At 51.2% G+C, this 26,177-nt stretch overlaps 1 protein-coding gene across 3 annotated transcripts in view; it reads left to right on the forward strand.

The window, feature by feature from the left end:
• Positions 1-26,177, forward strand: part of ROCK1 (Rho associated coiled-coil containing protein kinase 1) — a 287,747-nt gene that overhangs the window by 126,548 nt on the left and 135,022 nt on the right. For all 3 annotated transcript variants that reach the window (XR_012724294.1, XM_075314471.1, XM_075314473.1), the window contains exons 9-14: positions 583-674; positions 1,200-1,359; positions 1,440-1,506; positions 3,537-3,625; positions 4,169-4,217; positions 4,405-4,540. Coding sequence is in view for 2 of the 3 variants with exons in the window: in XM_075314471.1 (XP_075170586.1) it covers positions 583-674; positions 1,200-1,359; positions 1,440-1,506; positions 3,537-3,625; positions 4,169-4,217; positions 4,405-4,540 (593 nt within the window). In the remaining variant the exon portion in view is untranslated. The remainder of the gene's footprint in view (positions 1-582; positions 675-1,199; positions 1,360-1,439; positions 1,507-3,536; positions 3,626-4,168; positions 4,218-4,404; positions 4,541-26,177) is intronic.

Genomic DNA, 26,177 nt, shown 5'->3' on the forward strand with positions numbered 1-26,177 from the left:
AAGCCCAGGGGTTAGTAGTGCAGAAGGATCTATCAGAAACCCCCATTGCTAACTCAGTAAGTATACAGTTAGAAAAAAAAAACAAAAAGCACATAAACATGGAGAAAATTAGTTTATTTGAATTAAAAATCCTCGAAATTCCAACATAATCCAGTAGGTGAATAAAGACTCCACACTCCCTCATTCACTAACTTATTAATATAAAAAAAAAATCTTGGAAGTTCCGATGTTATCCAATGGAGTAATGTCCCACGACGCCCATTGATTCCTATGGAGCTTCATTATGAACACTGTCTCAGAATGAGTTTTATGTCAAAATCTATCCCTTAGCAAAATGTGTACACCTAAATGACCAACCTGCTCTACAATTGCTACATGTCGGTGTGTGATTCTAATAATTGTATTGGCCTCCATACACTAGGGTAAGGCTTGATAATATGTGGATATGTTCCTTACAATAGTTTTGGCTTCTGTTTTCACACTGGCTACTAAAGTTATACCTTTTTCAATATGTTAGTAAAAGAGAACAGAAGTGTAGATTGCTTGAGAAGTAATGTTTTTATTTACTTTATTTCCTCATAGGGAAGTCCGGTTGGGGCGGAATGGGTTTGAAGAAATTAAAAGACATCTTTTCTTCAAAAATGACCAATGGGCGTGGGAGACCCTCCGAGATAGTAAGTTCTTTATCAGTAAAGATGGTTATCTATCTAGGGTTAGTGCTGGGCTTCTGTTTCAAAAGTTGGGAACGGAAGAATTCTGGTCCCATTGTTTTAACAAATTAATTGTCTCACTCGTTAAGGGTATGTCAGAATGGACAGCAGATTTTTCAGGTGCAAATACTGAAGTGTTGTCAAGAAAAATGCGTGCGTGCGTGTGTGCGCACGCGTGTTTTTTTATGTGTTGTTTTTTTTGTTTTTTTTTGAATGGGTAAAAATGCTGACGCGTTGACATGTTCCAGATCTGAAACTGCTTCAGATCTGCAAGGTAAAAATAAGCAGCGTGTAATAAGACATCTCATTCCCTTTTCTGATACAATTCAGCTTTACTTTTTCATGGAAGCAACATAATGTGTGATCTTACCCCAATACAGTCCCGTCTTCCTGTAGCTTTCAAGAGGGAAGATAAAACCTATCAGTCATAAGAGATCACATATGTCCTCAACCCCAGAGATATTCTGATCCCATTCTCCTTCTTCTCAGCTGTAGCTCCGGTAGTCCCAGATTTAACCAGTGACATTGATACAAGTAATTTTGATGATTTGGAGGAAGATAAAGGCGATGAAGAAACATTCCCGATGCCCAAAGCGTTTATGGGGAACCAACTCCCTTTTGTGGGGTTCACATATTACAGTAACAGGCAGTAAGTTAATATTGTTTGTAGATCGGATTGTTTTGAAGACTTGTGTGAATGCTCTAATTTTTCCGTGATTGTTTTTTCAGGTATTTATCTGACCCGGCTTCAAGTGCTGATGACAATAGATCCAGTTCCAAAGTGGATAAAAACCTGGTATGACTTGAGTGATCTTTGATAGGACTGCTGTTTTTCCAAATTGCATAAATTAGGTACCCTTTAACCCCTTTACGACATCTCCCGTACATGTTTGATGCATTTTGAAAGTGGGTACATGGAGCGGGGTGAGTCACCTCATACCAGTCAGGTAATGGCTGCGTGTTATAGCCAGAATCTGCCACTAACAATCATGTGGGGAGCAGAGTTTCGCCCGTAATTGTTAACCTTTTAAAACCTGCTGTCAAGGTCTGACAGCAGGATTTAACACGCACCACAGTGGAGTCACACCACTTTCCGCTCCCATCGGTACACCTGTGATGTGATCATGGGTCGCCGATGAGTTGCTATGACAGCAGGGATTCTGAAGACCTTGTCTTAGCAGCGCTGCTTTGAATCCTGGCCTGTGGCCGGGCTTCAAAGGAGACGGATTTTTGCTGTGCACAGGAATACTATGGCATTGCTGTATATAGCACAAGCGATCATATGATCACAGGTTTTAGTCCCCTAAGGGGACTAATAAAAACAGTGGAAAGTTAAAAAAAACACCAAAAACATAAAACTAAAAATAACAAGTTCGAATCACCCCCCTTTTTTGCCCCATTAGAAATTTAACAAAATATATAAATACACGTAGTATTTCTGTTTTCAGAAAAGTCCAGTCTATCAGTATATAAAAATAATTAACTCTTTATGTAAGCACTATAAACAAAAAAAAATAAAACTCAAGAATGGCAGTTAAGTATCTCTGGCAATATCACAAAAATTGCTGTAACAAGGGATCAAAACATCATAGCTATCCAAAAATGGTATCAATAAAATGTCATCTCGCCCTGCAAAAAACAATCCATCACAAATCTCCATTGGCCGAAAGATTAAAATGTTACAGGTCTCGGAAAATGGTGACATGCCCCCCCCCGCCCCCCCATTTTTTGGGGGGGAGTTTGTTTGTTTTTTCACCACTAAAATAACACTAATAGGACATGTTTAGTATCTCTCTTTGGTAAAACAAACATCCATAAAACAAAAGATATATATATAAAGCTGATTTGAAATAATATGCATCACTACCTGGTTTTACTATTAAAAAAGTTTCTGATACGTTTTCTTTGAGGGGCCTGTGACATAAACACCTTTTAATCCATCTTGCGCTGGTTGTAGTCTGTCTGTCTAGTGTTTGTAAGATGCTCTGATCTGGGTAATCTATTGAGCTTCCCATTTACTGTCTACAATGGCTTAAATTTGCCGTAGTAGCGATTCTAACGTTGGGCTATGTTTACATTCGGCATTTTAGCGGAATGTTTTTTTTTGTTTTGTTTTTTATAGTCAAAACCTGTCTCTTTGGCAGTAAAAATGCTGCTTTCATAATGTCTTTTTTGCAGTGTTTTTGCCTTTTTGTTTCTTTGGAAGATAAGTTTTTTTGACAAAAAAATGCTTCAAAAAGGCCGTTGTGATTTTTTTTCACTTTCCCGTTGCTTTCTAGAGGTGAAAAAATTCTGAAAGAATTGACGGGCTGCAGATTTAAAAAACTTAAATCAGTCGGGGTTATAAAAAGGATCTGTGTGACATTTCTGAAGTCTCCTGGCTTTTCTTGGTATTATAGAATGCAGATTTTAATTTTCATAAAAAAAGAAGCAAAAACTGCTGCATGTGAACATAGCCTGAGGCCGATCCTGAGCCGCACCTGATCACCATAAGATTCACCAGTAATGTTCAGCGAGCACTACCATGGTTGGATTCTCGGGTCTCACGATGAGCAGTTGGATGAGCAGACGGGCTCGACTTGAGTACCCAGGTATAATGGAAGTCAATAGGTAAGTCAAACATTTTTCGGGAAATATTCAGTAAAAATGCTCAAATCACCCATTGACTTCCATTCTACTTGGGGCGCCCATTCGAGCATTAGCAGCTCATTACGAGCCCAAGCATGGTAGTTGTTCGCTCCTCTATTCATCAGTCTTTGGTTTTGTAATGGATGTTATTGCACATTGTTGGTACTTAGTTAATACATGATATTTATTTTTCTTCAGGTGGAAAACTTGCAGAAGAGCATATATCAACTTGAAGAACAGTTACATAATGAGATGCAACTAAAAGACGAGATGGAGCAGAAATGCAGGTAAGCTTTTCAAGACTGTTCACACATCATCGCATATCTACTGTGTGCTTTACGCGTTAAAAGTAACAAACCAGCAGGATTTTCATATAGAAAGTAAAGCCAGCGCTATACTCGCACCAGGATGCTGGATGTAACAATACCTTTTGTTCTGAGATTGGATGTTCTATTTCAGAAATATGTGCAAGTAAAGTTCCAGCAATGCACAGTTATTTGATTGACAGGTGCAACAGGAAGGGAATATGTGGGTCGGGTCTTGCTATCTATTCCCGCCCCGGTGTGCCTGCCTGGCCTTCCTCCCCCTGTCACCATCATAGATGTTAATTCTGACGCAGGTCAATAAACAGGCTCACTAGTCAAGTCTGTATTCCAGCTGTAACGTTTGGACCACAGTGGTTCTACTGACCCAACTTATGATAGTCAACATGGGTGTAATGCAGCCGAATCACAATTTAATTGTTCTTTTTTTTTTTTAAAGAGTTTTTTTATTTTTGTTCCGTACTTTGCTTGATTTGATTAATATATATATTTTTCCCTTTGTTAAAGGATGTCCAATATTAAACTAGACAAGATAATGAAGGAACTGGATGAAGAAGTAAGCTTTCTCTGACTACTCTTGAAGCTTAGCATGCATAATTGTGTTCTGATCATGTTCTTCATGTTCTCCTGGCCCGAAGTCACATATTCATTCAGTCATGCAACTGATTAGGTAGAAATATGATCGTAGCATCTAAAAATACATTATTACATGAGGTGCAATCATTGACGGCGTATAATTTTAGGGCAATCAAAGAAAGAACTTGGAATCAGTCGTGTCTCAAATTGAGAAGGAAAAGATGATGCTACAGCACCGAATGAATGAATACCAAAGAAAGGCAGAGCAAGAGAGCGAGAAGCGGAGGAATGTCGAAAACGAAGGCAAGTTAACCGGTCTTTGTTGTTTGGGCATGGGGACCTTCTCTGGAATGTGGCCTTTGCAATGGGTAATTAGGAGTTAATGTTGAAGGAGGGGGTATTATGTAATCACATTTGGACTTGATTACCAGCTAAAAATAAGCCATTTTAATCTCCGGTACATGAATGAAGATTGCCTGTATGCCAGAGTATCTTGCACTTCGAAAACCTGGAAAAAAAAAAGCTTTTTTTTAAAGTGATGGCAGCATGTAAGGTGTTTTTGCATAGCATGATGGATGCTTTTACAGTTGTATCACCACTCGTTATCCTGTCATTAATTAGTTGTTGCTCTAATTAAGAGCTTTTTTATACATTGCATGTACAATATTGATTATGGGAAAAAGAGCATTTGCCCATACACATTCGGGTTCTGTGTGGCTGTCATTTCTACATTGGATACTGAGCCTTCTGTTCTATCCATTCTTATCCAATTCTTTTATTAAAGAGTAGTGATGGGCGAATAGTGAAATATTCGGGTTCGGATTATTCGTACCAAATTTCTTTGTCGCTCCATTGGGAGACCCAGACAATTGGGTGTATAGCTTCCGCCTCTGGAGGCCACACAAAGTATTACACTTTTTTAAAAGTGTAACCCCTCCCCTCTGCCTATACACCCTCCCGTGGATCACGGGCTCCTCAGTTTTATGCTTTGTGTGGAAGGAGGCACACATCCACTCATGCATTCTCAACTTAGTTATGTCGGTTGGAAGAAAAGAGGGGCCCCCGGCATGTTCCCTTCTCACCCCACTACGTCGGCGGTGTTGTTAAGGTTGAAGTACCCATTGCGGGTACAGAGGCTGGAGCCACATGCCGTCTCCTTCACCATCCCTTAAGCGGCTCTGGGAGAAGTGGGATCCTAAGCGGTCATCCATTTACTGGGACCGTGCTCCATCCGCAGCCCCTGTGGGAACCTGCCGGACCGGAGCCTCTTCAACCTCAGGAACCGGGCCCTGCAACTCAAAGGTACTCTGTGTCCCCATAGGGGACTGTGCAGGAGCGCACCTTCTTCCCGGAAGCCGCGGCGGCTGCTGAATTCAGGAGGCCGGTGGACTTCCGCGCCGACCGTGCCTGCTTGTCGGGCGCGGTCTCAAATTTAGTCCCCGGCTTCATCGCGGCCTAGTCGCAAAAATCCCGCCCCCGGGCCTGCCTGTCAGGGGTAAGGGCGGGAGTACCGACCTGACGTCGGATGTGAGGGCTGGAGCATCCTGCATGTTTCCTCCCCCCTCACTGATCACTGTGGGGACCCCAGATTCCCGCACTTTGCTGGCGCCGCCCACGGCTCCACTCCTCCACTGAGAGCTCCGGCAGCCATTTTTTGGCATTCTGCCGGTGGAGGATTCTCAGTGAACAGCTCTGCAGCTCCGGGGGATCCAAGGCAGGGAATCTGGAGGACACACTCCGCTCGTTAGCGGTCGGTAAGCCACACCGGTCACCCGGTGCTGGTCCTCCTAGGGTGCCGGATTAGATACGTATATATCTATATCTATCTGTTCGGTGGGCTGTATACCCCTTTCCCATATACCCTCAGTGATCACTCTCCTAGGAGACAACAGCATGTCGTCCACAAGGTGCAAAGCTGCTAAGGCACAGGGTTTTTTCTTTATCGTTCCTTCCATGGGAGACCCAGACCATGGGTGTATAGCTAGCGCCTCCGGAGGACACACAAAGTACTACACTCAAACGTGTAGCTCCTCCCTCCGGGCTATATACACTCCCTGGATGACAATCTACCCAGTTCAATGCTTTGTGTTTCAGGAGGATACACACACTTGCATTCTCTGATATTTTTTTCATTTTTATTTTAATTTTAAAGATTTGGAAGAAAAGCGGGTCCAGTCTGGACTCCCGGCATGTCCCTTCACACCCCACTCTGTCGGCGGTGCTGTTAAGGTTGACTTTATAAGGCTGGAGCCTTCACATGCCGCGCTCCTTCACATCCTCTAAGAGGCTCTGGGTTGAAGTGGGAGCCTCCACGGTCCTCTCTGCCTGCAGAAGACCGGTCTCCATCCGCAGCCCTGTCTGGTCCCTGCTGGAAGGAGCGTTCACCCCCCCTCAGGGACATGGCCCTGCGTCTCAAAGCTAAGTATTGAGACGTTTTTCAGGGGTCCCGGGTACTTTTATTAGGGGGACAGTATGTGTTTTAGCGTTACTGTAAATTCCGGCCGATTCTGGGGATTTCCCCTGAGAACCGCGCCGAAGGTGCCTGCTCGTCGGCCGCATTTTTAAATCTAGGCCCCGGCTTCAGTTTGGGCCTAGTTTTCGGTTTTGGCTTCTCTGCATGTTTTGCATACAGCACCGCCCACTGCCCGACCAGCAGAGGGGAGGGCACTCCTCTCTGGGGAGATGTTCCCTCCCCTGTATATCTCCCTGTATCTCTCTGCCCTCCGTTTTTCCCGCTCTTGGGCTTATACACGCCCCCCCTCTTTCTCCCAGCGCCATTTTCTCAGCGTTCTTACACTGGAAGGCGCTGGATGCTGCAGCTGCATACTGTTAGGCAGGCTGACGCTTCACAGGGGAGCGGTGGAATCCGGAGGGCACACAGAGAGCACGGGCTGGTAAGCCACAACCTCTGGTTGTGGACTTTTATTACACTCTCATGCATTCTACAGGAGTGTATTCTGGCTGCAGAGCTTCCACCTCAGCAGCATGTCTGTCACTAGGAGCAAGGCTGCAAACATGTACGCTATATGCACTGCATGTAAGCTCATTCTGCCAGAGCCAAGCACATACCCACATTGTGATGCCTGTGCTAACATGGTTGTGTCTCAGCCTGGAGCCTCCGCAGGGGTCCCTCCGGCTGCTTCGGCCCCGGTGGCTGAACCCCCGGCTTGGGTAGCATCCTTTTCACAAGCTATTTCCCAGTCTTTTGCCGACTCCATGGGGCAGCTGTCCCGGACACTGCTCACCATGCATCAGCCCCCTTCTCAGGGTGCTTCGGCTGCTCCTAGCTCTGCGGAGCTCCCAAAGCATGTCCCAGGACCCCGTCCCCCTAAGCGGAGACGCAGGGACCCTTCTCCTTCCTCTTCCCACGGCTCTGATTCACGTGCCGAGGTACAGGGCGAGGAGGACTCGTTTACTGTGGGCTCAGACGCTACCTCTATGTACCCCATTGACTTGTCTGAGGGTGATGCGGCTGTTAGTGCCTTGATTGCGTCCATTAACTCCGTACTGAACCTCAACCCACCAGAGTCTGAGGAACAAGCCTCTCTGGTAGAGATACACCAGTTTACCTCACCTAAGAAAGCTAAAAGTATGTTTTTTAACCACTCCAGCTTTCAGACCACTGTTACCAAACCCAGGGCCTGTCCTGACAAACGTTTTCCGAAGCGTAGTTCAGATGACCGTTTTCCTTTTCCACCAGAGGTGGTTAAGGAATGGGCTCAGTCCCCAAAGGTAGACCCTCCGGTGTCCAGAATCTCAGCCCGCACAGTCGTAGCTGTGGCTGATGGCACTTCTCTTAAGGATCCCACTGACCGCCAGGTTGACCTTTTGGCCAAGTCTATATATGAGGCGGCTGGAGCCTCGTTCTCCCCGTCTTTTGCGGCAGTGTGGGCTCTCAAGGCAGTCTCTGCCTCTCTGGAGGAGATACATTCCCTCTCCAGGGACTCTATTCCTGAGATGGATGCCTTAACTTCTCAAGCTTCGGCTTTTGCATCCTACGTCATGTCTGCCATCCTGGAGGCTTCTCACCGCACGGCGGTGGCCTCCGCTAACTCCCTCGCGATCCGCAGGATCTTGTGGCTTCGAGAGTGGAAAGCAGACGCTTCCTCTAAAAAGTACCTTGCGAGTCTCCCTTTTGCTGGGTCCCGGCTGTTTGGGGAACAGCTGGATGACATAATCAAGGAGGCTACTGGCGGGAAGAGTACTTCCTTGCCTCAAACTAAGGCCAGGAAACCTGTCCAGGGCAGGATCCAATCGAGGTTTCGTTCCTTTCGTTCCTCTAACTGGTCATCCTCGAAGCCCTCGACCGCGTCCACTACCGCAGCCAAGGATCGTAAATCGAACTGGCGCGCAAAGCCTCGTCCTCAAAAGACCGGAGGAGCCGCTGCCACTAAGGCAGCCTCCTCTTGACTATCTGGCTGCGCCAGCAACGTCCTTAGTCGGTGGCAGGCTCTCCCACTTTGGAGACGTGTGGTTCCAACACGTCGCCGATCAGTGGGTGCGGGATATCATCTCCCACGGCTACAGGATAGAATTTTCTTCCTGCCCGCCAAACAGATTTTTTCTGTCCACACCCCCTTGCTCCAAGGCAGCCGCCTTCTCTCAGGCTGTGGCATCCCTGCAGGCCAACGGGGTAATTGTTCCGGTTCCCGCCCGGGAACGGTTCAGCGGTTTCTACTCAAACCTCTTTCTAGTCCCCAAGAAGGACGGTTCCTCCCGGCCCATCCTGGATCTCAAGCTTCTCAACAAGCATGTTCAGGTGTGGCATTTTCGCATGGAATCTCTGAGATCGGTCATTGCCTCAATGACCCAAGGAGATTTTCTGGCATCCATCGACATCAGAGATGCCTATCTGCATGTGCCTATTGCGGTCTCACACCAGCGTTGGCTACGCTTTGCAATCGGAGAGGAACATTTCCAGTTCGTGGCTCTTCCCTTTGGCTTAGCCACGGCCCCTCGAGTGTTCACCAAGGTCATGGCAGCAGTGGTTGCGGTCCTGCACCTCCAGGGATTGGCAGTGATTCCTTACCTGGACGACCTTCTAGTCAAGGCCTCTTCCAGTGTAGACTGCCAGCGGAGTGTCTCTCTCACTGTCGCCACGCTAGTTCAGTTCGGGTGGCTTGTCAACCTGCCCAAGTCCACTCTGACCCCGACCCAGGTACTTCTGTACCTAGGGCTGCAATTCGAGGCTCTGCCGGCACTTGTCAAGTTGCCCTTAGTCAAACAGCAGTCCCTTTGTCTGGCGGTGCGCTCTCTGCTGAGGCACCGCCGTCATTCCATCAGACACCTCATGCAGGTGCTGGGTCAGATGGTGGCGTCAATGGAAGCGGTTCCCTTTGCCCAGTTCCATCTGCGTCCCTTGCAGCTGGACATTCTCCGCTGTTGGGACAAGCGGATCTCTTCCTTGGACAGGCTGGTGGCTCTGTCATCACAGGCCAGGAACTCCCTTCAGTGGTGGCTTCAGCCCCTCTCCCTGTCACAGGGACGCTCCTTCCTTACTCCGTCCTGGGTGATCCTCACCACGGATGCCAGCCTCTCCGGTTGGGGAGCGGTATTTCTCCATCACTGAGCACAGGGCACTTGGACTCCGTCCGAATCAGCCCTCCCGATCAATGTGCTGGAGATCAGAGCTGTGTTTCTAGCTCTCCTAGACTTTCACCACCTGTTGGCGGGCAAGCACATTCGGGTTCAGTCGGACAACGCGACAGCGGTTGCCTACATCAATCACCAGGGCGGGACTCACAGCCGTCTGGCGATGTTGGAGGTTCAACAAATCCTCCAGTGGACGGAGGACTTCAAGTCCACCATATCTGCAGTCCACATCCCAGGCGTGGAAAACTGGGAGGCCGATTATCTCAGCCGTCAAACCGTGGACGGCGGCGAGTGGGCCCTGCATCCGTCAGTGTTCAGATCGATCTGCCGCAAGTGGGGCACTCCGGAAGTGGATCTAATGGCTTCCCGGCACAACAACAAGGTTCCGGCGCTCCCACGATCCTCAAGCCTTCGCAGCAGACGCACTGGTTCAAGATTGGTCTCAGTTCCGTCTGGCCTATGTGTTTCCCCCTCTAGCGCTCTTGCCCAGGGTTCTGCGCAAGATCGGAACGGAGGGCCGTCGAGTCATACTCATTGCTCCGGACTGGCTTAGGCGAGCTTGGTACCCAGACCTGCTCCGCCTGTCCGTAGAGGTGCCGTGGCATCTCCCGGACCGCCCAGACCTTCTCTCTCAAGGTCCGTTCTTCCGCCAGAATTCTGCGGCTCTCAGATTGACGGCGTGGCTCTTGAGTCCTGGATCCTGACGGCTTCAGGTATTCCCTCTGAGGTCATCTCCACCATGACTCAGGCTCGGAAGTCTTCCTCGGCCAAGATTTACCACAGGACTTGGAGAATTTTCCTGTCCTGGTGTTGTTCTTCCGGCCATGCTCCTTGGCCGTTCTCCTTGCCGACCATCCTGTCTTTTCTACAGTCAGGTCTACAGTTAGGTCTGTCCCTCAATTCCCTCAAGGGACAGGTGTCGGCTTTGTCGGTATTGTTCCAGCGGCGTATCGCCCGACTGGCTCAGGTGCGCACCTTCATGCAGGGCGCATCTCACATCATCCCTCCTTACCGGCGGCCCTTGGATCCCTGGGACCTTAATCTGGTCCTCACGGCCTTACAGAAACCCCCTTTTGAGCCTCTCAGGGAGGTTCCTTTGTCTAGTCTTTCACAGAAAGTTGTCTTTCTAGTAGCCATAACTTCTCTCAGGAGAGTTTCTGATTTGGCTGCGCTTTCTTCGGAATCCCCCTTTTTGGTGTTCCACCAAGACAAGGTGGTTCTTCGTCCGACTCCGGACTTTCTCCCTAAGGTGGTGTCTTCCTTCCACCTTAACCAGGACATTTCATTGCCCTCTCTTTGTCCGGCCCCTGTGCATCGCTTTGAGAAGGCGTTGCACACCTTGGATTTGGTGCGGGCGCTCCGAATCTATGTGTCACGCACGGTGCACCTCACTTTTTGTGCTAACCACGGGTCAGCGCAAGGGTCTCTCTGCTTCTAAACCGACCCTGGCTCGTTGGGTTAGGTCGGCTATCGCCGATGCCTACCAGTGTTCTCAGGTGCCTCCCCCGCCGGGGATTAAGGCGCACTCGACCAGAGCTGTCGGTGCCTCCTGGGCTTTCAGGCACCAGGCTACGGCTCAGCAGGTGTGTCAGGCTGCCACTTGGTCCAGTCTGCACACTTTTTCGAAGCACTACCAAGTGCATGCTCATGCTTCGGCAGATGCGAGCTTGGGCAGACACATCCTTCAGGCGGCTGTCGCCCATTTGTGAAGTTAGGTTTTGCCTACTTCTCAGTTTGGTTTATTTCCCACCCATGGACTGCTTTGGAACGTCCCATGGTCTGGGTCTCCCATGGAAGGAACGATAAAGAAAAAGAGAATTTTGTTTACTTACCGTAAATTCTTTTTCTTGTAGTTCCGACATGGGAGACCCAGCACCCTCCCTGTTGCCTGTTGGCAGTTTTTTAGTTCCGTGTGTTTCACCGGCTGTTGTTAGTAGACAGAGTTCTGGTTTTGCCGAGTTTTACTCTATCTCTACTTATGGGTGTATGTCCTCCTTCAGCTTTTGCACTGAACTGGGTAGATTGTCATCCAGGGAGTGTATATAGCCCGGAGGGAGGAGCTACACGTTTGAGTGTAGTACTTTGTGTGTCCTCCGGAGGCGCTAGCTATACACCCATGGTCTGGGTCTCCCATGTCGGAACTACAAGAAAAAGAATTTACGGTAAGTAAACAAAATTCTCTTTTTTGCGGCCTGTACCTCTTGTGGGGCTATGTTACCTGCGGGTTCCACCTACCCTCACTGTGAGCAATGCTCGACTTCTGTTTCGCTTGCTCAGCTGGAGCCTCGGACACTGGTGGGCCCCTCGGCTCATGTAGACCCCCCTGCTCCCCCTGACCAGGCTGCAGGGACAGAGTTCGCCTCTTTTGCTGAGAAACTCTGAGTCACTTTCTCACTCCATTGCACAGTCTATGGACAAATGGTCTTCTAAGCTGCTAGAGGCCTTGCAGTCCAGACCGGACCCTTCACAGGCCCCGGACCCTGTTGGCTCGTCGCCTCCAGGCCCCTCTCGGTCCGCGCCACAGCGCGCTCATAGGTTGGCCCCTCGGTCTCAGGCGGAAGACTCCTGCCCGGACCGTAGTCCTAGACCGGCTAAGCGGTCTCGCTGGGACTCTTCCCCGACTTCCTCTCGCTGCTCGGGATCCCAGCTTGAGGACTCTCTGGAGGACGAGGCGGACGTCGCAGCTCAGGGCTCTGACCCTGACGTCGCCCTTAACCTTGATACACCTGAGGGGGACGCCTTAGTAAATGATCTTATCTCGTCCATCAACCAGGTGTTAGATCTCTCTCCCCCGCCTCCTCCAGTTTCGGTTCCCCAAACGTACACGCAATACGTTTTTTCTTCGGCGCTCCATTGGGAGACCCAGACGATTGGGTGTATAGCACTGCCTCCGGAGGCCACACAAAGCAATTACACTAAAAAGTGTAAGGCCCCTCCCCTTCTGGCTATACACCCCCAGTGGGATCACTGGCTCACCAGTTTTCTGCTTTGTGCGAAGGAGGTCAGACATCCATGCATAAGCTCCACTGTTCAGTCAGCAGTAGCTGCTGACTATATCGGATGGAAGAAAAGAGGGCCCATACTAGGGCCCCCAGCATGCTCCCTTCTCACCCCACTTGCGGTTTGTAAGGTTGAGGTACCTATTGCTGGTACGGAGGCTGGAGCCCACATGCTGTTTTCCTTCCCCATCCCCCTGAGGGGCTCTGAGGAAGTGGGATCTTTCCGGCCACCAAGCCCTGAGGCCGGGCTCCATCCACAGACCCATAGAACCTGCTGGATGTGGAGCGGGAGTGCCGTTCAGGGACAAGGCCCTGCAACTTTCAGGTACTCTGTGTCCCCGTATGGCAGGCCACGCACACTCCAGGCTTGCTGGGTGTGCTAGTGCGCCGGGGACTGTAGCGCTGTGCGCTGGGCTTATAGTCCCTGCAGATTACTGGGGGACTTTACGTGTGGGGACCGCCGCGCCGACCGCCCCTGGAGCGGCGGCGCAGCTGCGACTTGTAGTGCGCCGGGGACGCGCCGACCGCGCTTTTACGGCGGCGGCGCTTCTAACTTTAGTCCCCGGCTTTTGCGGCCTAGCGCCGCTTCGTTCCCGCCCCCACCCTGTCACTCAGGGACAGGGAGAGACGCTGTTCTATAGCAGCGCCGAGGGCTGGAGCCTTATTTGCATTCTCCAGCCCCCTTTACTAGACACAGTGGGCGCCGGGTTCCCGCTCTTGTCTCGGGCACGCCCTCGGCCCGCCCCTCTCCTCTGGACGCCGGCAGCCATTCCGGCACGCAGAGCGGGAAAACGGAGACACTGAGCTACCAGCACAGGATTCCGGCGCCACACACCCGCTTTTGTGCGGGCGGTAAGCGGCAACTAAAGTGCTGACCCACTAATGCCGAAGTGTCCTGTTGTACTTTTGTACGGTCGCTATTCAGGATGCAGACCTAGAAACAGCAGCAAAAGATCAGGGGTGCTAAAGCACAGACTCTATATGCTGCTTGTCTTGCATGTGCTGCGGTGTCATGTGTCCTTTATGCTTGTATGCTTTACATTGCACTGTAAGGGCTATTCTTGGCTGTCTACCCGCCTAGATGGCTAGACAGCGGCAGCAAACAGCAATGGTGCTAAGGCACAAGCTTTCAATGCTGCTTGGATTGCATGTACTGCAGAGTTTATTTTCATGCTTGTACATTCACTGCATGTCGCTATTCTTGGCTAATGCTCCTTGATGACTAGACAACAGCAGCAGAAAAGCAAGGGTGCTAAGGCACAAGCTTTCAATGCTGCTTGGATTGCATGTGCTGCAGTGGTTATTTTCATGCTTGTATGCTATACATTCACTGTATGTCGCTTTTCCTGGCTAATGCTCCTGAATAACTAGACAACGGCAGCAGAAAAGCAAAGGTGCCAAGGCACAGGCTTTCTATGCTCCTTGTACTGCATGTGCTGAAGTGTTTATTGTACTTCATGCTTGTATGCTATACATTGCACTGTACGGTCGCTATTCTTGGCTAATGCTCCTAGATGGCTAGACAGCAACAGCAAAAAAAAAAAAAAAAGCATGGGTGCCAAGGCACAGGCTTTCTATGCTGCTTGTACTGCATGCGACTGTTCCAGGACCCCCAGTGTGTGCAATTACTCAACGGGGTCTCTGCTACAGGTGGCCAAAAGAACCACCTGTGATCCCTGTCCAGGGACAGGGACGGAGTTGCAGTTTCCGCTGATATATTGTCTGTGGCTATGACTAACATCTTACAGACTTTGCAGTCCAGACAGACCTTGGGCAATGTTGATTCAATGCCCCTGGCCACCCTGATTTCGAAACAAATCATGGCTCCAGGAGGGTCCCATGCATCCCAGGGTGCAGGCTCTGACACGGACGACAGTCCCAGACGGCCTAAGCGAGCTCCCTAAGAACGGCCCTCGACTTCATCACAGTACGCTCTGTATGATGAGGCAGACGTAGCTGTTCAGGACTCCGATCCTGAGACCGCTCTCAATCCGGATACACCGGATGGTGACGCTATAGTGAATAATCTTATAGCGTCCATCAATGGAAGGTTGGGTATTTCTCCCTCAACTCCTCCAGTGGAGGGGTCAGCTTCACAGCAGAAGAAATCCCTATTTCGGTATCTCAAGCGTATATTGAGTACTTTTCTGGTCACTCTGACTCCAGAGAAGCAGTCCAGGAACACCACGCTTATCCCGATAAGCTTTTCTCCAACCGTATTGAAGATACGCGTTGTCTCTTCCCCCCTGACGTGCTCAAGCGCTCCAAGGGTGGATCCCCCAATCTCCAGGCTTGCGGCTAGATCTATAGTTGCAGTGGAAGATGGGAATTCACTTAAAGATGCCATTGACAGACAGCCCTATCGGCGGGTCGGTTGCCCCGGCATTCGCAGCCATAGAGGCACTCCAAGCTATTTCAGCTAGTATTGCGCAGAGGGACGCGGTCACATGTACATCTTGGCCGCAGTAGCGTCCTTCACCTCGCAATGTCGGCATTGCGACTCAAGCTGTTTATGCTGTCCTGGACTCTACGAGCCGTACGTCAGTGGCGTCCGCCAACTCCGTGTTGTTACGCTCCTAGTGTTAAGGGATTGGAGCAGATGCTGCTTCCACAAATGTGCTTAACCAGATTGCCTTTATCTGGTGACAGACTGTTTCGTGAGTGGTTGGATTAAATCATTCAACTGTCCAAGGGTACGGATTCTTCCTTACCCCAGCTATCAAACATGACCCATCAGGAGAAGGGACAGTCGAGGTTTCGGTCCTTCCCAGGCTCGGGCACGTCCCAATTGCCCTCGTCCAACAGGACTCAAAAGGCTCAGAGGGGCGCAGGTTCCTGGCGGGCTCAATCACGCCCGGAGAAGGCAGCCGGAGGAACCGCTACCAAGGCGGTTTCCTCATGACTTTCAGCCCTCTCTCTCCGCGTCCGCGGTCGGTGGCAGACTCCCCCGCTTTAGCGACATTTCACTGCCACAGGTCAATGGCCGGTGGGTGAGAGACAGTTTGTCGCAAAAACTTCCTCACCGGGCCGAGCCGAGGCTCTTCTGCAGGCAGTAGGAGTCGTAATCCCGGTTCCTCCTCAGGAACAAGAGACACTTTTTACTCCGATCTGGTCGGGGTGACAAAATAGGACGACTCCTTCCGTTCCGTTCTGGACCTTAAACTGCTCAACAAGCACGTGAAAACCAGGCGGTTCCGGATGGAATCCCTCCGCTCCGTCATTGCCTCAATGTCTCAAGGAGATTTCCTAGCATCAATAGACATCAGGATGCTTTTCTCCACGTGCCGATTGCTCCAGAGCACCGGCGTTTGCTACGGTTCGTTATTGAAGACGAGCATCTTTGGTTCGTAGCCCTACCCTTCGGTCTGGCGACAGCCCCACGGGTTTTCACCAAGTTCATGGCAGCAGTGGGACCACTCCCGCACTCTCAGGGTCACCCTGTGATCCCTTACTTAGACCATCTACTTGTCAAGGCACTCTTTTAAGAGGCATGCCAACACAGCCTGAACATGGCGCTGGAGACTTCCCAGAGTTTCGGGTGGGTCCTCAACTTTTCAAAGTTAAACCCAATCGCTGGCATATCTTAGCTTGGGGTTTCACACTCTCTCAGCGATGGTGAAGCTTCCACTGGACAAACAGCGGTCACTACAGACGGGGGTGCAGTCTCTCCTTCAAGGAGACACCTCATCCAGAGGCAGTCCCTTTCACGCAGTTTCATCTGCGTCCACTTCAATAGAACATTCTTCGCTAATGGGAGGGGAAGTCTATGTCCCTACACAGGAACGTCCCCCTTTCTCAGCCGATCAAGGACTCTCTTCAGAGGAGTCCACTCTTCAGATCAATTGTCTGGAGCTCTGGGCAGTGCATATGGCCCTGCAAGACTTCCTACAGTGGCTGGAAGGCAAACAGATCCGAATTCAGTCGGACAATCCACAGCGGTGGCATACATCAACCACCAAGGCGGACTACGCAGTCGGCGAGCCTCCCAGGAAGTCCGCCGGATTCTGCTAGGGGTGGAAGACAGAGCTTACACCATATCCGCAGTTCACATCCCGGGCATAGAAAACTGGGAAGCAGACTTCCTCAGTCACCAGGGCGTGGACGCAGGAGAATGGTCTCTGCACCCGGACGGGTTTCACGAATCGGCACAACAGCTTGGTCCCGGTTTTCATGACGATCAAAGAGCTCTGGCGACAGGCATCTCACGGTCGGTCAACCGTGGGCACTACCAGACCGGCCAGACTTACTGTCCCAAGGGCCGTTTTTTCCATCTGAATTCTACGGCCCTGAACCTACTGTGTGGCCATTGCGTCCTAGATCCTAGTGTCCTCAGGATTATCCCACGGGGTCGTTGCCACCATGAGACAGGCTATGAAGCCCACGTCTGCTAAGATCTACCACGGAAGTGGAAGATTTTCTTTTACTGGTGCTCTGTACAAGGAGTGTCCCCCTGGCCATTGGCATGGCCTACTTTTCTTTCCTTCCTGCAATCTGGGTTGGAAAAGGGCTTGTCGCTCGGCTCCCTTAAAGGGCAAGTCTCGGCGCTATTGGTGTTTTTTTCAGAAGCGTCTAGCACGACGTCCGCAGGTACGCACGTTCCTGCAGGGGGTTTGGTCATATCGTCCCCCCGTACGAGCGGCCGTTAGATCCATGGAATCTGAACAGGGTACTAGTTGCTCTCCAGAAGCCGCCTTTCGAGTCTCTGACGGATGTTTCACTCTCTCGACTATCACGGAAAGTGGCCTTTCTGGTAGCGATCACGTCTCTTCGGAGAGTGTCTGAGCTAGCAGCGCTGTCATCCAAGGCTCCCTTCCTGGTGGTCCACCAGGACAAGGTAGTGCTGCGCCCCATTCAGGAGTTTCTCCCTAAGGTAGTATCCTCGTTTCATATTAATCAGGATATCTCCTTACCTTCTTTTTGTCCTCATCCGGTTCACCGGTATGAAAAGGATTTACATTTGTTAGATCTGGTGTGAGCACTCAGAATCTACATTTCCCGCACGGCGCCCCTGCGCCGCTCTGATGCACTCTTTGTCCTTGTCGCTGGCCAGCGCAAGGGGTCGCAGGCTTCCAAAGCCACCCTGGCTCGATGGATCAAAGAACCAATTCTTGAAGCCTACCGTTCTGCTGGGCTTCCGGTTCCATCAGGGCTGAAGGCCCATTCTACCAGAGCCGTGGGTGCGTCCTGGGCATTACGACACCAGGCTACGGCTCAACAGGTGTGCCAGGCAGCTACCTGGTCGAGTCTGCACACTTTCACCAAACATTATCAGGTGCATACCTATGCTTCGGCGGACGCCAGCCTAGGTAGAAGAGTCCTGCAGGCGGCAGTTGCCTCCCCGTAGGGGAGGGCTGTCTTTGCAGCTCTAACATGAGGTATTTCTTTACCCACCCAGGGACAGCTTTTGGACGTCCCAATCGTCTGGGTCTCCCAATGGAGCGCCGAAGAAGAAGGGAATTTTGTTACTTACCGTAAATTCCTTTTCTTCTAGCTCCTATTGGGAGACCCAGCACCCGCCCTGTTGTCCTTCGGGATTTTTGGTGGTTTTTCGGGTACACATGTTGTTCATGTTGAATGGTTTTTCAGTTCTCCGACGTTACTTCGGAGTGAATTTGTTTAAACCAGTTATTGGCTTTCCTCCTTCTTGCTTTTGCACTAAAACTGGTGAGCCAGTGATCCCACTGGGGGTGTATAGCCAGAAGGGGTAGGGGCCTTACACTTTTTAGTGTAATTGCTTTGTGTGGCCTCCGGAGGCAGTGCTATACACCCAATCGTCTGGGTCTCCCAATAGGAGCTAGAAGAAAAGGAATTTACGGTAAGTAACAAAATTCCCTTCTTTATCACTCTAACTTTAGGGACGCTGTCCAGAAGCCCAGAGCGGTCCCGGACAAGCGCTTTACTAAGCGCCTCACTGACACGCGTTACCCCTTCCCATCTGAAGTCGTTAAGGGTTGGGCTCACTGTCCCAAGGTGGATCCTCCAGTCTCAAGATTGGCGGCTAGATCCGTGGTGTCGGTTGCAGATGGCTCATCGCTAAAAGATGCCACTGACAGACAGATTGAGCTCCTGGTGAAGTCCATCTATGAGGCCACGGGCGCGTCTTTTGCCCCGGCCTTTGCAGCCGTGTGGGCACTCCAAGCTATCTCGGCTTGTCTGACTGAGATTAATGCTGTCACACGTAATTCTGCTCCGCAAGTGGCGTCTTTGACCTCTCAGGCGTCGGCCTTTTCATCCTACGCCATGAACGCCGTCCTGGACTCTGCTAGCCGTACAGCTGTAGCATCCACTAACTCTGTGGCAGTCCGCAGGGCCATGTGGCTGCGCGAATGGAAGGCAGATTCGGCTTCCAAGAGGTTCTTAACCGGTTTGCCGTTTTCTGGCGACCGTTTGTTTGGCGAACGATTGAATGAGATTATTAAGGAATCTAAAGGAAAGGATTCCTCCTTACCCCAGGCCAAACCTAAGACCTCAACAGAGAAAGGTTCAATCGAGATTTCGGTCCTTTCGTCCCTCCGCCAAGTCCCAATCCTCTTCGTCCAACAGGCCGGAGAAAGGCCAGAGGAACTCCTATGCGTGGCGATCCAAGTCTCGCCCACAAAAGGCCGCAGGAGGCACTGCCTCCAAGACTGCTTCCTCATGACTCTCGGCCTCCCCTGACCGCATCCTCGGTCGGTGGCAGGCTCTCCCGCTTTGGCGACGCCTGGTGGCCACATGTTCAAGACCGATGGGTGAGAGACATTCTGTCTCATGGTTACAGGATAGAGTTCAGCTCTCGTCCTGCGGCTCGCTTCTTCAGAACCTCTCCGCCCCCCACTCAGGCCGACGCATTTTTTCAGGCGGTAGCCGCTCTAAAGATGGAAGGAGTGGTGATCCCCGTTCCCCTTCAGGAACGTGGTCGCGGATTTTACTCCAACTTGTTCGTGGTGCCAAAAAAGGACGGGTCATTCCGTCCCATTCTGGACCTCAAGCTGCTCAACAGACATGTGAGAACCAGACGGTTCCGGATGGAATCTCTCCGCTCGGTCATCGCCTCGATGTCACAAGGAGACTTCCTAGCATCGATCGACATCAAGGATGCTTATCTCCATGTACCGATTGCACCCGAGCATCAACGTTTCCTGCGTTTCGCCATCGGGGACGAACACCTCCAGTTCGTGGCATTGCCTTTCGGCTTGGCGACAGCACCACGGGTTTTCACCAAAGTCATGGCATCCGTTGTGGCGGTCCTGCTTTCTCAGGGCCACTCAGTGATTCCCTACTTGGACGATCTCCTAGTCAGGGCCCCGTCTCGGGTGGCGTGTCAACAAAGTCTATCTGTCGCTCTGGCGACTCTCCAGCGGTTCGGGTGGATCATCAACTTCCCGAAATCCAAGTTGACACCGACCCAATCACTGACGTACCTTGGGATGGAGTTTCATACCCAGCAAGCGTTAGTCAAGCTTCCGAGAGACAAACAGCTTTCTCTGCAGGCAGGGGTGCAATCCCTTCTTCGGAGTCAGTCACACCCCTTAAGGCGCCTCATGCACTTCCTGGGGAAGATAATGGCAGCTATAGAGGCAGTCCCGTTCGCGCAATTCCATCTTCGGCCACTCCAATGGGACATTCTCCGCAAATGGGACAGGAGTTCGGCTTCCCTCGACAGGAACGTCTCTCTTTCCCTTGCAACCAAGACGTCACTTCAGTGGTGGCTCCTTCCCAACTCTCTGTCGCAGGGAAAATCCTTCCTACCCCCAACCTGGGCTGTGGTCACCACGGACGCGAGCCTGTCAGGGTGGGGAGCGGATTTTCTCCACCACAGGGCTCAGGGAACCTGGACTCCGATAGTCATCCCTTCAGATCAATATTCTGGAGATAAGGGCAGTGTATCTAGCCCTATTGGCTTTTCAACGGTGGCTGGAGGGCAGGCAGATCCGTATCCAGTCGGACAACGCCACTGCCGTCGCATACATCAACCACCAAGGCGGCACTCGCAGTCGTCAAGCCTTCCAGGAAGTCCGACGGATTCTGCAGTGGGTGGAAGCCACAGCTTCCACCATCTCCGCAGTTCACATCCCGGGCGTAGAAAACTGGGAAGCAGATTTTCTCAGTCGTCAGGGCATGGACGCGGGGGAATGGTCTCTGCACCCAGACGTGTTTCGAGAGATCTGTCGCCGCTGGGGAATGCCGGACGTCGATCTCATGGCGTCACGGCACAACAACAAAGTCCCGGCATTCATGGCACGGTCTCAGGATCACAGAGCTCTGGCGGCGGACGCGTAAGTTCAGGATTGGTCGCAGTTTCTGCCTTATGTGTTTCCTCCTCTGGCGATACTGCCCAGAGTGTTACGCAAGATGAGGTCCGACTGCCGTCGCGCCATTCTCGTCGCTCCAGACTGGCCGAGGCGGTCGTGGTACCCGGATCTGTGGCATCTCACGGTGGGTCAACCGTGGGAGCTTCCAGACCGCCCAGACTTGCTGTCACAAGGCCCGTTTTTCCATCTGAATTCTGTGGCTTTCAACCTGACTGTGTGGCCATTGAGTCCTGGCTCCTAGCGTCTTCAGGGTTATCTCAGGATGTCATTGCCACCATGAGACAGGCCAGGAAGCCTACGTCCGCCAAGATCTATTATAGGTCTTGGCAAATCTTCCTATCCTGGTGCGCTAATAACGGTTTTACTCCATGGCCGTTTGCCTTACCCACTTTTCTTTCATTCCTTCAATCCGGAATGGACAAGGGTTTGTCACTTGGCTCTCTCAAGGGCCAAGTATCGGCGCTCTCCGTGTTTGTTCAAAAGCGCCTAGCCAGGCTTCCGCAGGTCCGCACGTTCCTGCAGGGAGTTTGCCACATAGTCCCACCTTACAAGCGTCCGCTGGAACCCTGGGATCTTAACAGGGTGCTAACGGCTCTTCAGAAACCACCTTTCGAGCCGCTGCGGGATGTCTCTCTAACACGTCTTTCGCAGAAGGTGGCCTTCCTAGTGGCAGTCACATCACTTCGGAGAGTGTCTGAGCTAGCAGCGCTGTCATGCAAAGCCCCCTTCCTGGTGTTTCACCAGGATAAGGTGGTTCTGCGTCCGGTCCCGGAATTTCTCCCTAAGGTGGTATCCCCTTTTCATCTCAATCAGGATATCTCCTTGCCTTCATTTTGCCCTAATCCAATTCACCAGTGTGAAAAGGATTTGCACTCTTTGGATCTTGTGAGAGCACTCCGGCTCTACGTGTCTCGCACGGCGCCCCTGCGTCGTTCAGATGCGCTCTTTGTCCTTGTCGCTGGCCAGCGTAAGGGCTCGCAGGCTTCCAAGTCAACCTTGGCTCGGTGGATCAAGGAACCGATTCTCGAAGCCTACCGTTCTTCTGGGCTTCCGCTTCCTTCAGGGCTGAAAGCCCATTCTACCAGAGCCGTGGGTGCGTCCTGGGCATTGCGGCACCGGGCTATGGCTCAGTAGGTGTGTCAGGCAGCTACGTGGTCTAGTCTGCACACTTTCACGAAACACTATGCCGAAGCATAGGTATGCACTTGAGACGCCAGTCTAGGTAGGCGAGTCCTTCAGGCGGCGGTTGCCCACCTGTAAGAGGGGGCCGTTTTTTTCGGCTCTTTTTATTGAGGTATTCTTTTACCCACCCAGGGACTGCTCTTGGACGTCCCAATTGTCTGGGTCTCCCAATGGAGCGACAAAGAAGGGAATTTTGTTTACTTACCGTAAATTCCTTTTCTTCTAGCTCCTATTGGGAGACCCAGCACCTGCCCCTGTGCCCTTCGGGCTGGTTGTTTTTTTTTGTGTACACATTTTGTTCATGTTGAATTGTTCTTTTGGTTCATGGTTTTCAGTTCTCCGAACATCCTTCAGATTGCATTTACCCTAGACCAATTTATAAGTTTTCTCCTTCCTGCTTTTGCACCAAAACTGAGGAGCCCGTGATGCACGGGAGGGTGTATAGGCAGAGGGGAGGGGTTTACACTTTTAAGTGTAATACTTTGTGTGGCCTCCGGAGGCGGAAGCTATACACCCAATTGTCTGGGTCTCCCAATAGGAGCTAGAAGAAAAGGAATTTACGGTAAGTAAACAAAATTCCATTCATTTTGTACTAATCCAGTATTCGTCACGAATAACGAAGTATTCAGTATGAATAATCCCAACCTGAATATTTCACTATTCGCCCATCACTATTAAAAAGGATGTGTCACTTGTTCAAATAAATTGAGTTGTGTATGTTGTAGTAATCCCTGAACTCCCCTGATTCTGATGCTATTTTCCTTGTTCACACTTGTTTCTTGTGGAGAGAGCAGTATGTGAAATCTCTGCTTGCAGTCCAACTGGACGTCTCCTTACAACTTCTCAGAGGGCATGTGCCTTCACCCCTCCCCTGCCTCCCAGACACTGCCAATTATAGCATCTGATATAGTAGTCTGTCAATTGCTTAAATGAGTGACGGATATTTAACTCCTTCAGGACCAAGCACGTACCGCTTTGGCCTAAATCATGAAGGGGAAATCCCCACCGGCTGCTGCGGTGAGCCAGTGGCGATACCCGCACATGTCGGCTGATTTGAACAGCTGACATGTGTGCCTCGCACCCGCTCCTGTTAACCCCCAAAATGTGACAGCTCGATTTAAATGACCGGAGCGGGAGACGCACACTTACCCACCTCCACCAGAAGTCCCGTGGCGTGATCACGGGGAGCCGATTGGTGCCATGGTAGCACAGGGTCATGTGATGACTCCTGTCGCTATTATGACTCACTTCCTATAACAGCTGGCAGAACGCTGACTGTTACAAAAGCCCGGGCATTTCTGGTAATCTGAGCTGTGCAGCTCTGATCTACAAAAATGAATCAGCGTTTAGACTGCTGATGATTATAGCCCCCTAGGGGGACTAGTAAAATAAATAAAATCTAAAACTTCAAATCACCCCCCCCCCCATTTGCCCCATTTGAAAATTAAAGGGTTTAAAAAAATGAAAAAATATACACACAATTGGTATCGCCACATTCAGAAATGCCCGATCTATGAAAATATAAAATCAACCTGATCAGTAAACTGTGTAGTGGCAAAAAAAAAGCCAAAATTATGTTTTTAAACCCGTTCCTCCGAGTCAGTCTGACAGCTTTACAAGAGTGCACAGAGACTTAGGCTATGTGTTCACATTTCCGTTGTTTTGCTTTCATCAGGTCCGTCGTTTTTGAGATGTCAACTGACGCAACGGATGTTATTTCACAGGATTCTGTTCATCAGTAGAGCATGACGGAATCCAGCACCATAGACATACATTATAGCTTGTGACAGATGGCGATGGACAATTGCGAAGTCCGTTTTTCTTTGTCGCTCCATTGGGAGACCCAGACAATTGGGTGTATAGGCTATGCCTCCGGAGGCCGCACAAAGTATTACACTTAAAAGTGTTAAGCCCCTCCCCTTCTGCCTATACACCCCCCGTGCTCCCACGGGCTCCTCAGTTTTTTGCTTTGTGCGAAGGAGGTCAGACACGCACGCACAGCTCCACAGATTGGTCAGCAGCAGCTGCTGACCATGTCGGATGGAAGAAAAGTGGGCCCATATAGAGCCCCCAGCATGCTCCCTTCTCACCCCACTCTTGTCGGTGGTGTTGTAAGGTTGAGGTATCCATTGCGGGTACGGAGGCTGGAGCCCACATGCTGTTTTTCCTTCCCCATCCCCCTTAGGGCTCTGGTGGAAGTGGGATCCTATCGGTCTCCAGGCACTGAGACCGCGCTTCATCCACAACTCCTGTGGAGCCTGCTGGATAGGAGCCGGGTATCGTTCAGGGACATGGCCCTGCTACTTGGAGGTACTCTGTATCCCGGTGGGGACCGCGCACAGCAACACTCCAGCTTTGCTGGGTGTGCTAGTGCACCGGGGACCACGGCGCTGACCGGGTTAATATGTGCCATTACACACTCAGCGTTGCTGAGTGTGTTTATGTATAGGGACTGCCGCACTGACCGCCGCGGCCATGGAAACACTGCGGCGCGGCTGGGACTTGTAGTGCGCCGGGGACTTTCACGCCGGCCGCGCTTTTACGGCGGCCGCGTTTATTACTAGAGTCCCCGGCTTTTTGCGGCCTAGTTTCCTTTCCTCCCGCCCACAGCCCTGACAGGCAGGGGAAGGGCGGGACGCTGCACAGAACGAGCAGCACTGAGGGCTGGAGCATGCTTTGCATACTCCACCCCCCTCACTGTGCACAGTGCGGGCACCAGTTCCCGCACTTTCTGGGTCACGCCCACGGCTCCCTCCTCTCCTCAGGACGCCGGCAGCCATTCCTGTCAGCTCCTCGGACGCAGCAGAGGGGGACAAAGTCTGGGAGACCCAGGCAGGGACTCTGGTGGCCTCACAACCGCTTTAGGCGGGTGGTAAGCAGCACCTGTGGTGCTAGCCCCATTGTGCAGTAGTGTAACATTATATGTTTATGGTATATATGTTTTACACTGTATGGTGCACAGTTGATTTCTGGCTATATACCCTATTGTGTTACTCAGGGAAGATAATAGCATGGCGCCCACGAAAGGCAGGGGTGCCAAAACACAGGCTTATTATGTTGCCTGCGCCGCATGTACGACCCCCGCTACCGGCAGGTTCCACTGACCCTCATTGTGTGCACTGTTCGGCCCCTGTGGCACTTACTCAGCCGGAGCCTCTGCTAAGAGGGGCCCAGGGGGAGCCACCTGCTAACACTGTTCAGGTGACGGGGACGGAGTTTGCAAAACTCTCTGAGACTATGGCTAAGATACTAGAAGCCTTGCAGTCCAGGCCGGTATCTCAGCACAGGGACTCTGTTGAATCTTTGTTCCCTGGCCCACCTCAGCTGGACCAACAATGTCCTCCCGGGGTATCTCATGGATCCCAGGCTGAGGGTTCTGACATCAAAGATGCCACTGACAGTCAGATGGAGCTCTGGTTGAAATCCATCTATGAAGCTATCGGCGCTTCTTTTGCCCCAGCGTTCGCAGCCGTATGGGCGCTACAAGCTATCTCAGCAGGTCAAGCGCAAATTGACGCAGCCACACGCACGTCCGCGCCACAGGTGGCGTCCATAACCACTCAGACGTCGGCATTTGCGTCTTACGCTATTAATGCTGTCCTGGACTCTGCGAGCCGTACGGCGGTTGCAGCCGCCAATTCGGTGGTACTCCGCAGGGCCTTGTGGCTATGGGAATGGAAGGCAGATTCTGTTTCCAAAAAGCGCTTAACCAGTTTGCCAATTTCTGGCGACCGATTGTTTGGCGAGCGTTTGGATGAAATCATCAAACAATCCAAGGGAAAGGATACATCCTTACCCCAGCCCAAACCGAACATACCCCAACAGAGGAAGGGGCAGTCGAGGTTTCGGTCCTTTCGGGGCGCGGGCAGGTCCCAA

Source organism: Anomaloglossus baeobatrachus, chromosome 6 (genome assembly GCF_048569485.1).
Source record: "Anomaloglossus baeobatrachus isolate aAnoBae1 chromosome 6, aAnoBae1.hap1, whole genome shotgun sequence".
NCBI lineage: Eukaryota > Metazoa > Chordata > Amphibia > Anura > Aromobatidae > Anomaloglossus > Anomaloglossus baeobatrachus.